General features: G+C 40.2%; 1 protein-coding gene across 2 annotated transcripts; it reads right to left on the reverse strand.

Moving 5' to 3' along the window:
• Positions 1-689: 689 nt before the first annotated feature.
• On the reverse strand, positions 690-15,458 carry SENP8 (SUMO peptidase family member, NEDD8 specific). Of its 2 annotated transcripts, XM_039237825.1 has the most exons (3): positions 15,290-15,458; positions 7,315-7,366; positions 690-2,015 (listed from the first exon to the last, which is right to left on the reverse strand). In XM_039237825.1, exon 3 carries the CDS (start codon positions 1,977-1,979, stop codon positions 1,341-1,343), a length of 639 nt encoding a protein of 212 aa, XP_039093756.1. In that variant the 5' UTR covers positions 1,980-2,015; positions 7,315-7,366; positions 15,290-15,458; the 3' UTR covers positions 690-1,340. The 2 variants fall into 2 exon arrangements, with proteins under 2 accessions (XP_039093756.1, XP_039093755.1); XM_039237824.1 differs by lacking the exon at positions 7,315-7,366 and having other exon boundaries at positions 15,290-15,377.
• Positions 15,459-16,888: the final 1,430 nt, after the last annotated feature.

The following is a 16,888-nucleotide window of genomic DNA, read 5'->3' on the forward strand; positions in this document are numbered from 1 at the left end:
TGGTTTTCCCCCACTTGCTGGACTAAAAGTAACTAAGTTAACTGCCTTTGTGGTTACTGAGTGGTGAGATTATTTTGGGCTGTGAGGACTGGGGGCAAGGTTAGGTTGGGGAGGGAGATGAAATAAATTTCACAGCTGAAACTAATCTTTCGTTTTCAAGACTCATAAGCACTGCAATCTAATTCTTGTTAGGAATAGAATTAATGTGTGTACCCACACATTATCTGGTTTTTAATTATTTGAAACAACTCAGAAAAAAACATCAATGATTTAGGAGGGATAGAATTTCTTTTTATTCTTAGTTCCATATCTTAAAAATTACATCGTCTGCATTTTGAATAAGTGACAGGGTTGAGAAAGGTCACTTTTTCTGCTTTATAATCGCAAAAAATAAGCCAACTTTTAGTTTGCAAGTTTCAGATACAATAATAGTCCCGAAATCACCATGGTATAGCTGAAAACAATTCTGCCAGATAATGGATAGAGAGGAAAGGAAAAACTATGATTATTAGAAAATAGCAATATTTATTACAAACAACAGGCAACCGTGGGAAGTTATCAGCTATGAGTTTTAAAACCACAGAACTTTGGATATAAAAGGAAGGAGTGTGTGCATGGCTAACAGAGAAGGTGAAGAAAAGCTGTTATCAATGCAGAGTAGCAAGTCAACCCATTCACTGAGCAAACTAAAAGGTTCAACAGCCATTTATTTTAATGAAATTAAAGATTCCCCCTTTCTTAAAGCATTCCAGGAATCCAGTGGGGGAAGATAAGCTAACATCATCTTTATCAAATATCTGCAAAGGTTACAAAGACAGCCTGGAAAGCCTCTGCATGGTGAATGGAAGAGATATCACAGAACTGCATAACTGATTCTCATAATAATCTTGAATTAGGTTAGATCTTGACCTGCTTTTAGCCAGTTGATCTCTTTAAATATGTAGGACTGTGCAATAAGCTTTTGGTTCTTCTGTAATGTTCTCGCATTTCTCTGGATATGACATATACCTGGTTTCTTTAAACATCACTGTGTTTCCTTTGAATAAGCAATAGGAATAAGGGAGACAAAAAGGGAATTAGTAAATGTTAAGACAGCGTGGTTTTAAGGTTTTGATGGGTAACTTCAAGATACTTTCACAGAGCATATTGCTTTCAAGTTAGGGTTAAAATGAAACTTTCCATGTGGATAATGCAGAGGATGACATTCTTCCAGAGAAAAATAAGAATACTAAGTTTCCCTCTACGAGGCATCTTCCTTCAGGCACTGAGATTACAGCCATCCAATAAATGGGGATGAGCAGAAAGAGGAGACTTCAAAAGCCGGAAATATTCTTGGATAGCTAATTTTTGGCAAGTCTGGCAATGAGGTCTTTCCATTCTCCTCTTTTCTTTGTGATGTATGTAGGAGTGAGTAGCTGCAATAGTGATTCTGGCTGTTGCCTGAAGAAGTTCTGACACAAGGCCTCCGTGTTACATATCACATACATCCCACAGTCATAGCTGTTCTGTTGAGCAGGGGCTTTCTCTTCCACAAAGTCCAGTCTGTCTCCTTTTCTGCCTAAGAAAGCCTCCAGTTTCTCTGCTACCTGCTTTGCATGGATCGAGTTGCTTCTGCTATGGGAATCATAATGAAAAAAGCTATTTTTATCTTGGACATAAACCAACAAACTCCAATGGGTTCCCCCCGCTGCCTCATTGGAATTATCATTGATGGCTAAAAATACAACTCTCTTGTTGGGGAGGTCCAAGGGTTCAAGGAACAAGGCAATCTCTGCTTTGTTGCTGGTACACTTGATGAACTGGGTAACTTCAGGGCTGATGAAGCAGACATGGTCAGAGCAGTCATGAAACTGACTGTTGGCAAAGTACTCAAAGGCAAATCCAATAATATGGTCATTGAGCCAGCTTGGGGGATCCAACAGCGAGACGTCTGATTGCCGCAGTAGACTGTCCATGTAACTCAAGACCACAGGGTCCATCTTGTACTGACCAGGGCTGATCAGAAATTCCAGTAGCTGAAGGAGAGGCAGAAGATAATATTTACTGCTGAATATGATACCTCGCTGTAAAATGGTAGCTACTCTTACAGGTTGTTTTTTTTTTTTTAAGATTAAATATAATTGTAAAGTTTTTGGCAATAATGCCTGGCTGGCTAAGAGTAAACATTCAAGAGATTCTAGCTTCTGGGTTGTATGTTAACAATTAGTTAAAATGAAAACTTTGGAAAATTTTCATGCTGAAACAGTAAGCATGAATTTTTATCTTCCTCTTTAAATGCAGAGATCGGTTAAAATTATAACAAATGTTTTTCAAACTTCCTCGCATTAACCATATATTTGGTCCTTTAGTGAATATGCATAATAACAATGGCAAATTATTTTTACATTAAAGTGACTGTTCAAAGAGTCTAAAGAAAAATGTTGCTTATTAACAGGGGAAATAGTTTCCATTTTAACATTTTCAAGAGATAAGATAAAAATATTGCTTCCTCATTCCATAATGGAAAGTGACAGTAATTAGAGTTGTAGTTAAAAGGAACTACGGGGCGCCTGGATGGCTCAGCTGGTTAAGTGTCCAACTTCGGCGCAGGTCATGATCTCACAGTTTGTGGCTCCAGCCCCATGTCGGGCTCTGTGCTGACAGCTCAGAGCCTGGAGCCTGCTTCGGATTCTGTGTCTCCCTTTCTCTGTCTGCCCTTTCCCTGCTTGTGCTTTCTCTCTCTCTCAAAAAATAAATAAATAAACTTAAAAAAAAATAAATGAAAGGAACTACAATTTCAAGAACAGAAAACCATGAGAGTAATACAAATGAAAAACATTCCTGATTCTGCCCAGCTGTGAGCATGAGTGATCTAGTACTTCTCATCCATTTCTCAGCTTTAACCTCAAGGGGTAAGATAAAGACTATGTAATATTTATAAGTTAGAAATTTTTATCATTGAAAGGTAGTAAGGCACAGGAATCAGGAGACCTGGATCTAGCCCTAGTTTTATCACAAAATTTAAATGATTTTGTCCTTGCTTTTGTTGTCTGTAAAAAGGGTATATATCTCCTTATGTGCCTCAGTGAGTTCCAAAAAGGGCAAATAATTTTACTTGAAGGTATTAAAAGAACATAAAATGTTGTAGCAATAACATTTATATTATTAACTCAATGGTATTAGTAAGATGATCAGAAAATCTACACAGTGCTCCACACCAGTGAAAGCAAGTAAAGTTTGGAAGCAAACATCTCTTCATATTATCTTGTCCAAACAAAAGCATGACTAACTTAGAGTACAGAGAGACAAAGTATATGATAAGATTAATATGCCCCTGATCACCAAAGGTAAGGTGCTAACAAAGGCAAGAAGTCTGATAAGTGTGGAAGGTAACATAATATTTGAGCCAGAGAGAGTTAACTGCTGTGCACTGACCTGGCAGCATTACAACATCACTAAAAATCACAAAGCAATAAACGGTCACATGCCGAGTGAGAGTATAAAACAAAGCATATTATAAGAAAATAATATCATTTCTGTGAAAGACTGGGGTAGAATAATCAATTAAATCAATTCTGGCCATTAGACCGGGTATTTTACCATTTGATTACACTACTAAAATAATAAAATTTTGTGGCACAGCCATTTTTCTGTAATCAAAACTCTGCAAAAACCTATAAGAAAAAATAAATATACCCCTCAAGAAAAAAAGACCCTAAAGTAAATGAGGTAATTAAGAAGCACCGAAGATGGTTTTATGTGCATATAGTATATAATAATCTGAACTATTTGAGAAACAATATAAGGCCGTTTATGAGAAATATATATATACATACACAAAATAAGATGGCATGAACAAATCTTAAGATTTTCTTTTCTTTAAAAAAATTTTTTTAATGATTATTTTTGAGAGAGAGGCAGAGTGCAAGTGGGGGAGGGGCAGAGAAGGAGACAAAGAATCCAAAGCAGGCTCCAGGCTCTGAGCTGTCAGCGCAGAGCCAGATGAGGGGCTCGAAGCTACAAACCATGAGATCATGACCTGAGCCAAAGTTGGATGTTTAACTGATTGAGCCATGAGGTGGCCCTAAATCTTAAGATTTTCTTAAGAAAAGAGAATAACTTCAGGAGAGACATAAACTGGAGCCTGGAACAAAGTTTAACGAGGCATAGAGCACAGTTGCTATGGGTGGGCCACAAATTTGGCTCTAAGGTTTTTGGCAGCTAACCAGAGAGTATTAAGTTAAACATTCACAATGTCCACAAGGTAAAAACAAAGCAATTGCTCAGGAGAGGTAAAAGCATTCTTTGTATTAAGGTTAGACAGTTTTCTTTCAAGAAATTTTCCTTTTTTTTTTTTTTTAAATGCTTTATTTGTTTCTGAGAGAGAGAGAGAGCTGGGGAAGGTCACAGAGAGAGGGAGACACAGAATCCGAAGCAGGCTCCAGGTTCCGAGCTGGCAGTCAGCACAGAGCCCGATGGGGGCTCAAACCCATGAACCGTGAGATCATGACCTGAGCTGAAGTCAGAGGCTTAACCGACAAGCCACCCAGGTGCCCCAAGAAATTTTCCTAAAAGACATGGTATATCATAATGAATAATTCTTATGAGAGATGAAGTAGTCTCTTATAATTTGCCAGTCTGAAGGCAAATGAATAAACAGGAGTCTAGTAAAAACAAGTCTATGGAGGCTAGGAGCTCAGTTTGCTGCTGATCTGACTTAAGAGTAAATATGAAGATGGAATGACTGGAAAGTGGAATGACTGCTTGCGCATCAAGCAAGTCTCCCTCAATCTCTTCCCCCTGCTCTCAATGAGTAGTGGTGAGTACCAACCAGACTGTACTGCCTGGCAAATACCTGGAGACCTACTCTCTATACTGAAATCAGACCTACATCTTAACAGCCAACCCAACCAGGGACAGGAGCCTACAAAGAGAAGAGTGTCTGAAAAGACAGGCATCTCACCTTGGAGGGAGTGACATAAGTGGCCAAGATTTCTTTCAGAAAATAGTTTGTCTTTTTTTAAGGGCTCCTTTAAAAATTTTTTCTTAATGTTTATTATTTATTTTTGAGAGAGAGAGAGCGAGCGAGCACGAGTGGAGGAGGGGCAGAGAGAGAAGAAGGAGACACAGAATCTGAGGCAGGCTCCAGGCTCAGAGCCCGACGTGGGGCTCGAACCCATGAACTGTGAGATCATGACCTGAGCCGAAGTCAGACGTTTAACCGACTGAGCCACCCAGGCACCCCCAGAAAATAGTTTTAGTGTTCTGTTTGATTTTGAAAACATCCAACATACAGACAATGGGTCAATCAGGATCTAGTTCTATTCCATCCAGCATGGTAGCAATAGTTTAACCCCAACAATTCTAAAGCAAATGGAACCAAACTAACCTTTGGCCAAAGCATTGTTAGCCAGGAAAAACTCTAAAATTCACATCTGAAGACTTGAATTTTAGACTGAATTCTGTTACTCATTGGCCGTATGATCATAAATAAACTACTTAATTTCTTTAAGCCTCAGTATCCTCTTCTGTAAAGTGAGAATATTAATACATGGCCTTTATCTTAGAGCATTTGTCAATATAAAATGAAGAAGCATTGGTAATTAAGATTTAAAAAAATATAACATAAAGTAGTATTTCCAGACATCTACTGTGTCACGAGGAAATTTATATCCCAATAAGTGATAACTGTGATGTATTTCATTTAACAAATGTTTACTGAGTGCTTTCTCTTTGCTAGGGGTTGAAAATACAGGATGGGAATGAAATTGTCATAGTTTCTACCCTGGCTGAGCTTAAGCCTATTATGTTATAATGAACACATAGTGAATATACAATTCTTTTACTCAATAAACACCTACTGAGTACCTAATATTAGCTGCTGTGGGAGATACCAAGATGTATAAATGGCTTATAGTCAAGATCAGAAACCCACAAGGGGCAGAAGGGAATTCAGAAGAGGGAACAATCACTCCTGGCTAAGAGGGTGAAAGGGAAAGAGACCTGAGATCAGGAAAGAATTCAAGAAAAAAGTGGCATAAAAGCCAGCTCTTGAAAGGCAGATAGAGTTAGATGTATGGAAAAGGGTTTTAAGAAGGTAAGAGAGGCAAGGGAAGTGCCTTTAGAGGCTTAGTCCAGTCTGGCTGGAATGAATTAGGAATAGGGGTACAGACGAAGGTCAGAGGAAGATTATTAGAAGCTAAATGGTAAAAGACTGAAGTCCAGGTGAAAGAGTCTGGAATTTATAATGGAGGAAATGGGAATCCATTAATGGCAAGGCTGGTGCTTTAGGAAGTTTAATAATTCAGCCATAGTACATAGGAGTACTTGGTAGGGAGAGCAACTGGTGGAAGTGATCAAGTAGATTTTTACTGAAACTAAAGGTAGGAGGAAATGACCTAAATTAGGGGAAATGGTAGTAGAAATGGGGAGGCAAGGAGGAAAGGTATTGTAGACAGAGACTAAATAAGTGATCAGAGAACAGCGGATAAGAGAATCATTAGGAAATCATCTGTGGGTATTAGTTGGGGTGACCAAAAGGATGAAGACAATCCCATTACTAATAGAATAGGGATAAGGGAGACAGACAGGGATCCAGCAAAAGAACCAAGAACCATCTAGAATCATCCTAGGGATATTTCCTTTCTATACAGTGAGCACTGTGCTTGGCACATCTGAGGTACAATAAATGTTTGTCAGATGAATGACACATTTCAAAAAAGAATCAGAAAATATAGATTAGGGGAAAAAAGAGAAAAAAGGCCTCTTAAGATGTCTGCATTATCTGTAACATCCCCTTTTCTGCTTTGGTTTTGTGTTTTGTCTTTTCTTCTCTGTTACTTAATGATAATAAGGTCTATGTACTTGGCCTTGGTGGGTGGTAAAGAAGACTGGAGAGTGAACTGGGAAGACAATAACCTCCTCATACTTCTATTTGTAAAGTCCTACAAAATATATTATAGTTCTATGTTTTGGGGCTAGGAGGCTTTGGGTCCAGCCTCTGACTTTGCCACTTGCCTAGGTATGTGAAACTGGGCAAGTTATTTATTCTCTTTCTGGGCCTCATTTTCCTCATCTTTAAAATGAGATAACAATAATACCTGCCTCACAGGATTATTACACGAAATAAAAACATGAGAGAAAACACTCAGCATGTCATCTAACATATATAGCAGGCTCTCAAAAAGAGTTTTCTTCCTTGCTCCCTGTATTTGGACTGGTAATAATGGGCCTTAGAAATTTCTTGAAAATAAAACACATTTGTCTTTTTCATAAGGCCACAAAATCATCAAGGATAGATTTAGCTAGGGCAGGACTCTGTGCTCTGTGCTTTACCTTTGGTAGAAGAAGGGTGAATGCTAACTCCAGAGACAACTGTTCTCTCGACCTGAGTGGAGCAATGATGTTAATATATTGTCAGTATACACATACCCTGCAATAACAGTTTATGACATCTCCCACTTCTACAGCTAACTGAAGCTAAACTGAATCCATAGTATAGAATAATTCCTAAACAAAGTCTTAATTTTAGCAAAAGGAAGATACTTTTTCATATTAATCGTAAAATCCTTAGAATGTATATTACTAGAATATTTGTTATTCAAAAAAAAGGTAATTACATAAAAGGTAATAAAAACTACCTTAAAGGGAAAATTTACAATTCAATAGAAGCCAATCTGATTACCTGCTGATATAAGTAAAGGAAGCTGCTGGTTCAGTAAAAAACCACTAGGTTGGACGTCAGTTTCAACAAACTATGTTCTAAAGGAGTGCTGTTCAATAGTACTCTTGATGATTATGGAAATGTTCCTTACTGGCAATGTCTGATACCGTAGTCACTTGCCACATGTGGCTATTGAGCACTTGAAATGTGGCTTGTAAGACTGTGACACTGAATATTTAATTTTAATTTAAACTTAAATTTAAATATCTACATGTGGCTACTGGCTACTATTTTAGACAGCACAGTTCCACAGATTCCATAGGTATTTCTTGAAAGAAAAAAATAAGTTCATATGGTTAAATAGGTTAGAGAATTGCTGCATCCTAAAACTCTTTATTGAAGGTTCATAATGCACACAATCATATTAGAGGCTAGAAGTTTTGTAATAAGGAAATGTAACTTTTCTTGGTCTCATTTTTCCCCCCAAACTCATTTGACTGTGAGACACTTTTTTTTTTTTTAACAGAATATCTATTAATACCTTATTGGCTATGTAGTGAAGTTTGAGATATGCTTGCTGAGTTATTTAATAAATGGCAGTGAGTCAACATGTTAATCATTTGATAAAAAAAAAGTTAGATCTCAGCCTCATACCTTATATCAAATCATATTTTAGGTGGAGTAAAATTTAAATATTAAGAAAAGAAAAATAATAGAGGAAAGTGGAGCTAAATACACTTACGCGACTGGCCAATAAATGCATGAAAAGATACTCAACACTTTGCTAGTAATCAAAGGAAATCAAGTTAAAGCAAGATTTTATTTTTCACCTATCAAATTAGCAAAGATGAGGAAAACTGATAATAACTAGCATTGCGGAGAGACCATGGGAAAATTGGCATTCTCACTGTTGACAGGAGTATAAACAAATATAAGCTTTTTGAAGCATAATTTGCCATTATATTTTAATTCTTAAGAGATGTCTACGTGGGGGCGCCTGGGTGGCTTAGTCGGTTAAGCGTCCGACTTTCGCTTAGGTCATGATCTCGCCGTTCATGGGTTCGGGCCCCGCGTCGGGCTCTGTGCTGACTGCCAGCTCAGAGCCTGGAGCCTGTTTAAGTCTGTGACTCCCTCTCTCTCTGACTCTCCCCTGCTCACGCTGTCTCTCTCTCTCCTAGAAATAAATAAAAACCTTAAAAAAAAATTTTTTTTAAAAAGAAATGTCTACGTGAAAGTATTACACTTTCAGAAATCTAAGGGAAATATTAAGAATGTGTGCAAAAATTTAAGAAGGATGCTCAGCACAGCAGTATTTATAATAGAAAAACTGAAACAATCTGAAAGTTCAAAAGAGGACTTATTTAAGTAATAGATTTTCATACAATGAAATATTTTCAGTCATTAAAAAATAAAGTTGTAGATACAAATTTATTGTCATGGAAAGATGTATATGATATGCTATGAAAAGGAAGTTTATATAAAAATTTATACAAGAAAAATATACACAAAAATAATCAAGAATGATAGCCAAGTTTAAACATAGTTTTAAAAAGAGAATTATTAATACTTCATAACTTTTTTCCTTCTACCTTTTAATACTGTTTGCTTTATATTTCCCCCCTTTCTTTTTATAATGAGTATATAACCAACAAATACAGTTATTTCCATTCAGGAAACAAAAGATATACCATCTCCCACTCTTAAACTGACCTAAAATATGTCTGTTTCTTCAACTCACTGATCTCTTCTGTCCTCTGGAAAATAAGAAAAAACAAAAGAGAGAAAGTCTAATCTCTCTTCTATAAATCTTCAAACACAAAGATATAAAATTAATCTGTTTACTAAAATTAGATTATGTCCAACTTCTAATGTATGATTCCATTTGCAATTTTACAAAAAGAATCAAATCCAAAGATCAAATGTGCTTTTCATGGCAGCATAAGCAGAAATATTTTCAGGAAGGAAGTTCAAACTTTTTTTTGGGGTTTCAATTTCCCCCTATTAAATGTTTCCTTTTAATGCTAGCCTAAACCTAAAGATCTGTAAAAAGTGGAATGTAAAAATTACTATCAAGACTTATATATCCCTCTTGAGGGCAGAGATTATTATATTTTACTCATCCCCGTTTCTCTAGTGCTTGACAAACTGGGGAATATTTAATAAATGTTTTTCCTGAATAAAATACAGAAGTAAAATACATTTTGAAACACTTCTCCTAAAATACAAAATTGTTATAAATAGAAAGATTTCTAAATTTTATAAATTATTTACAAACTGAACACTATTCCTCTTGACATCAATATTTTACAAATAGAGGAATTCAGCTCTCAAAGTAGAAAAAAACCACCGGTATGATGATGATGCTTGTTAACTCTACTATCATAATACTTAACTTTTAAGTATTTTAAGTATAAATTCCATTTGGTCCTGCCTTGGGCCAGGGAGATAAACTAGATGATATTCTAGAATTTGTTCTAGCACCAAGGTTCTCTATTTACTGCTTTGTTACTAGGCATAGTATCAATGGCTAAGAGGTCATTGACCATGAAAATAATTTTATTTTCAGTCTCCTGTTTCTAACTCAAAGGTTCCATTTCTAATTGTACAATTTTTTCCTTACTATAAACTTGATGTAAATACCAGCCTTTTCTTAAACTGTGTTTTGCTTAAAATCTTCTGAGAAATGACTTTATACAATTGCAAAATTTGAAATATCTGGGGTTGTAAAGACAGTGTGTAGGGAGGCCAATAGGTTTAATGAGAGGTTTGAGCAAGATAACATTTTATGAAGAAGTGGACAGAATTTTATTTTATTATATGTATAAACAAATTAAAGCTAGTAAGGTATGATCAAGCTGAAGTTATAATCTGCCTGATTTCATAAATAACCACTGTGTTCAGCATACAATAACAATATGCAAACACAGTTTGAAAGAGTATGAAAAACTCATCACGTTTTAATCTTATTTGTCCTGTAGATTTCAAAGCCTAGTAAATTATTTTTTTCATAGATAGTTAAGAGGTAAATTGTTATTACAAACTCCTAATTAATGAGTTTCAAAAACATGCTTGGCACAAGTTTTTTATATATTTATTTTAAGAGAGACAGAGACACAGCAAGTTGGGGAGGGGCAGAGAGAGGGGGAGGGAGAGAGGGAGACAGAGAGAGAGAGAGAGAGAGAGAGAGAGAGAGAGAGAATCCCAAGCAGGCTCCACACAGCCAGTGCAGAGCCTGACTCGAGGCTACAACCCATGAGGCCAAGAGATCATGACCTGACCTGAAATCAAGAGTCAGCTTGGTTAACTGACTGAGTCACCAAGGTGCCCCAGGGCTCAATAAATATTTAATGAATGAATGAAAAAATAATGAATTTACTGTATTGTCCTGATAGGAAAGCAGGATCTGAAGGGACCCAATTATACATAGAGAATTTTCTGTCTTAGAAATTTGTCTTTAACTGTTAACACAAATATTTGTGTTACTTGACCAAATTTGAATTATATGTTATTAAATAGGGCTAAACATTTCCAGCAACTATTTATTTTAGCTGCTAATGTAAAGTGTCAAGTTGCTACAACAAATAGTAGTGAGAAAATTAGAGCCAACTAAGGCCAGAAATCCCCAAGCTATTGCTTTGAAGGAGTACTTGAACATACCACTCTACTCTGAAAGAGTATTTATTTATTCACTGTCCATAAGGAAAGGAAGTTCTCAAGTTTTTAAACCTGTAATCTAGATGCTTGAAACTAATAATTGTAAATGAGACAATTTTTTTTCAGTATCAGGACTGTGTTTTGGTGCTTTCATAACAGATAAAGGTGTGGAAAGGGTAGCCATTTAATTAGAAGCCAGAGAAAGGAAATTTCTGAGATCTTTTGTAATAAAAATTCTTAAAAAGCTTCAAAAGTTTCAAATATTCTTTCTGCTTTCAGATAGACCTGTTTCCCTGTTCCCCTAAAAAGGCGACAGACATATGAACCTCAACTTCTATATAAAGTTGATTTTCAGTTTGTTAAACCATATCACTATCCAAATGTTCTCCAAAAGTTAGATGGACAAGATCAATACAGGCTAGTCATGCTGAAGAAAGTAGTCTGTCAGAGAATCTGGTTCAGAGAGTTAACTTTATCCTCCCTATTTGGATTAGTAATATTTGGACCCCATAATTAATTTCTTGAATATGTTTAACAAAGCACATATAAGTTGGGAACTAGCTGGAATTTGGGCAGTAAATTTTGCATAGTTTGGTTTTGATCAGTTTCTTAGAAAATTTTTTTTTTTGTTTTAACATTTACTTGTTATTGAGAAACAGGGAGAGACAGAGCATGAGCATGGGAGGAGGAGAGAGAGGGGGAGACAGAATCCAGAGCAGGCTCCAGGCTCTGAGCTGTCAGCACAGAGCCCGATGCAGAGCTCGAACTCACGAATGGTGAGATCATGACCCGAGTTGAAGTCAGGCACTCAACCAACTGAGCCATCCAGGCGCCCCAAGTATAGATCAGTTTCTAAAGAGACAGGTTATCTGGGTGTTGAGGATTTTCTTCCTTCTTGTTTGCTAATGCAGTTTACTTATCCAAGAGGTTTAAGGGATTGACAAGGAGAGAGAAATCTTGACCTTAAAAAGTCAGAAATGTAGGATTTACAAGTGTAGATGAAATTTAACTAAGAAAGGTCTTATCAACACCTGGGAACCTATACATTTGGTACAGCCACTGGCTATCAGAAGTACTAACATTATCACTTAGAACACAAAAGAATGGGCTAGCCTCTTGACAAGTAAAATGCTAATGGATCTCCACATTGGTGAGCTCATCTCCGTAGAAAGGTATGTAATTAAGTTCAATTTGTTTCTTTAGACTGGTCAGTCACACTGGTGAAACGAAGGAACTCAGCAGACCCGTTAGAGATCACTTTATAGTAAAATTTAGTTAAAAATTATTTATTTATTGGTCCGGTCTTTTCATTCCTATCTTCTCTTTTGACAATCCAACCTACACATTACTGCTAGATTAATTTTTCAAACAGAACTCTAATACTCCAAAAATATTAACATCTCTCCATTATTTGCCAAATTAAGTTCAATTACACCTTGGCATTCAATGATTTCCACAAAAAGAGCCCCAGCCTATCTTTCCCAATTTATTTCCTAGTACTGCTCCTACATAAATAGGCACAAGCTTAGTACTCCTGCAGGCCCAAATTATTAGGCAACTGTGGATTAGTACTGGTTGCTGCCCCTATCATATTAGAGGAGAAGAAAATAGCCAGTTCCCTTACTTCCACAGAGAGGCTCGGAAATGAACACTACTCTAGTACTTTTCTGAAACAGAGAAGTGATCTGTCATACTCTTGCTTAAAACTATTACAGTCAGCTTTTTATAAATCAGAGGCCAGGATGTGGCTAGAATTAGGGTTCCATGAACTTGGACTGGGGAAAAAAATGCATTCTTGATTTTTAGTAATCTCTAGCTGAAATTTAGCATTTTCTTCAATAAGTATATACTAATCCACAGTAGCATTAGCATTCCTTATGCTTTGTCACCAATAGAAATGACATTTTCATATCACATTGAAGTTACTATAGGTATCTCAAAATATAACTTATACTCATCACTGTCTTGAAATTACGTAATTAGACCTGCTGCCAGATGTTATTTAATGCATAGAGAAGCACAAATAAACCTACATCATACAGTTGTTTTAATATTTTTAAAACTTTCAATAAAATTGGTTTTATTTCTTTGCATTTTATTTTATACATTTAAAACTATTATTCTGAGATAGGGTTCACAGGCCAGGCTGCTAAAGAAGTCCCGTGGTGCAAAAAAGGTTATTTTATTTTTGTTTTTTATACCTATTAATTGCTTATAGTAGATTATCTGAACACTTTAGCATGGAATTCAAGGATCTTCAGAATCTATTCACACCCAATTTATCATTTTTGTCTCTGCCCCACCCTACTCTCCATATCAAGCCCGAGTCATACCAGACAACAGTAACTGTCTCTTATTTGGAGGCAGATAGACAGGTTTTTGAATTAGCCCTAGTTAATAGACGGTAGCCGTGCACTCACTGGCTTTGGCATTGCCTTATACAGACCTCTCTGCTTGCCAAGTGAATTATTCTTTTTAAAGATTTGTTTTCCCTAATACTATGAGGTCTTAATGGGGCTATATCCTAACTATCTTTATACCTCATTCTTAACTTAAATGATTGATGAAATGAATAATAAAAGACAGATTCTAAATTGGCAAGACACTGTATGCAGTAATCTCCAGGGGAGTAAAGTTAGTCTTTGAATCTCCAATTGACATAGCTCTGATCTTTTTTTGGGGGATAGAAATCAAGATACCCTTGATTCAGCCCTAAGGCTGGATCCCGAGCTGATAAATGCTGGCTAGCAGGGAAAGGGAGAGAAAAGAGAGCCCTAACTGAGGTGGACTTCACTGAGGGATGTAACTGTGTTGAAGGGAAAGGCAAAAATGACATCTTTTTTCCCATTTCCCAGAGTGGTTATCTAAAACTTCCAGCACTCTGCTTAAGCTTCTCATTCCATCCCCACTCTCTGTCATCAAATAACTCTCATCTTAATGTTACTGAACCAACGCCATCAACTTCCTGCCCCTCCTTACTTCCCATCCTTTCCTTTGGTGGTTCTCAACCCTCAGCATTAGTCACCTCAGGAGCTTTAAAAAAAACAAAACAAACTGATGCCTGGGCCCTAACCCCAGTCTATTTAATCGGTCTTGGTTGGAGCAACAGCATTTTTGTTTTTTAAACTTCTCAGGTTATTCTAACGTGCATACAAGGTTGAGTTCCACTAGAGCTCCTGAAGCTATCAATCAGCCATCCTTCTCCATGAATTGTCCACTTCTGGGTTCCACGGTACTGGACCACTTGTATGGCTAAGTCTCCCACCTTTAAAGAAAACATTCTTGCGGCCCACATTCCCGCCCCTCATCTCTCTCACGATCTTTACTATGATGCTTCTTTTAAAGGGTAATCTACACCGATGGCTTCCACAAGCTATATGCTATTCCTCTTTTTACTCTTAACAGCCAAATACTATGATTGGCTTTGGTGCCCGTCATTCTGTCTGTTTGTCTCCTCTCCTATTTCTCTGACCCGCATAAATTTTTAGCGACCAGAGGCTCCCTAGCCTTTTGACACAACAGTGGCCACAAGGTCACCTTGGAAAAGGTTTCCCCAAGTCCTTCCATACAATCAGGGGCCCCTCTTCTATGCTCAAAGGGGACCCTGAGGGTTTCTTTTTTCCCTCTTGTAATTTTACTTTATTACCACTGCGGATTCTCTCAAAGTCTCCCATGTAACACAGCACTTCAGAGCGCCGAAACTGTTTCATTTGCTTCTAACTTCCTAGAGTCTAAAGCACCAAAAAGCGCTCAGTGAAAAGTCCGAGGAATGAATGGAAAGTGAGACTTCGGAAACGGGAGGTCGGGGGCGGGGAAACGCGAGAGGAGAGGGCGTGTGTGTGGGAAGGGGCGGGGGCTAAGAGGGGCGGCGCTGAGAATCCTGCGCCAGAACTGGGGAGGGGGCAAGGCCACGCTAAGTCGGCTAGGGCCCCAACGCGGCTCCGGGACGGGACGCACCGCCAGACCAACCGAAGTGGGGAGGCGGCTTCTTACCTGCCTCGGGCCTCACAACCCCAACCAGCCTTCAGGCACCTCAGTATTGGCCGGAAAGCGAGAGCTACAGTCGCAAACCCAGAGTTTTCTACCCCATCCTTGCGACATTCCTCTATTACAGTGAGACTCTGAGGCAGGGTTCCGAGCTCTGCCGTAAGGTGAGGAAGAAAAGTTTGGGCGGGGCCGCCTGGGGCGGACGAATGGGGCGTGCCCGCGCAAGCGCCTGCCGTTCTCTCCGGCGGCGTCACGTGCGGGGGCAGGGCCGGCAGGCTGGCCGGCTCTGGCAGGCGGTAGGGGGCGTGGGAGGTGAGTGCGCGCGCGCCTGCTCGTCTGCAGCCGAGGAGTCGCGCGGGGCGGGGCCGCGTGCGCGGGGTCGGGGGCGCGCGGGCCTGAGCGGACGAGGGAAGCAGCTGCGGTTGGCGGTGGCTGCTGAGAGTACCGCAAGGACTGTGAGAGGCGGCGGCGGAGGCACCCGCGGCACCGGCAGAGGCGGCGACAGCGGCTGAGGCGGCGGTCCAACGCGTGCTCTCTGGGCGGGGTGCGGCGGGGGATGTGCCTGCCCGGGCCGGGCGGAGTCTCTCTGACAGGGGGGGGGATGCGCGGCGGCCGCTCTCTCGGACCCTGAGGCGGCTGGGCCCACCCTCCCGGAACCGTTCGACCCTCCGTGGCCTCAGCCTCTACTGTCTCCGGCGGCCTGACCCTGGGGCCGCGAGTGGGAGGTGGCTTTTCCTGAAGAAGAGGGGGCTGCAGTGGCCACCGCGGCGGAGCCCGAGGTAAGACCCGCCCAAGCCGCCCAGAGGCCCTGCCGCCCGGCCCGGCCCACGTCTCGGTCTAGCTCTTTGGCTCCTGCGGGGCCGCCCCGCCCCAGCGGAGACGCCCCGCGAGCGGGTCTGCCCGGGAGCCTCCCAGACACCCGATCGCCGCGCCGGGTCCCCGGTAGATCCTACCCATCGTATCTTCCATTGGCCAGACACCATTCCGGCCCGCCAGCCGCCCCCCCCCCCCCCCCCCGCCCGGCTGTTCTGTCACGGCCCCCCAGCCCCAGCACAGCCCGTTAGAACCCCCTTCGGACTCTCTTAGGACTCCTCGTGGAGCCTCCAGACCCCGTTACGGCCTCCCGTAAGCTGACCCGGTCACAGTTCCTCCGAGACCCAGGCGCGGCCGCCCCTAAGCCTGCCGACCGCGCAGCCCGCCCCCTGCCTGCGGACCCCTCCCCGCTCGCTTCCAGTCAACCCTCCCTACCCTCCTCGCCTTTCGGATAGTCTGTTTCTTGATGCTCTCTCCTCCTAGTGGATCTGGTGTCAGCTCCTCTGTAGACACCGTCAGACAGCCTCTCCCCCGGTCCTTCTCTCAGGCAGACCTTGTTATCTTTCTCTTCTTTGCTCGAAAGGGTTTTGCTTTAAATCCTGAAGGGGTGTTTGCTTAACCTCGTGTTTCCCAGTGGGACTTAAGGGGACCAACTGACACCCAAAGGAGGGAGGGACAGGGAAGAGTGCAGAAGCCCAGGGCAGGGGGTGTGTGTGCGAATACAAGGTCTTAGAGCCTGCTTCCCCTCTTGTGCCGTCTGTGGAACGTGTGAGGTAGTCCCGATCTGACACT

Source organism: Hyaena hyaena, unplaced genomic scaffold (assembly GCF_003009895.1).
Source record: "Hyaena hyaena isolate Hyena2069 unplaced genomic scaffold, ASM300989v1 scaffold_130, whole genome shotgun sequence".
Classification (NCBI taxonomy): Eukaryota; Metazoa; Chordata; class Mammalia; order Carnivora; family Hyaenidae; genus Hyaena; species Hyaena hyaena.

Bases quoted from the DNA above. Each gene is read 5' to 3' on its own strand.
- SENP8 (XM_039237825.1), bottom strand. From the start codon at position 1,979: ATGGACCCTGTGGTCTTGAGTTACATGGACAGTCTACTGCGGCAATCA.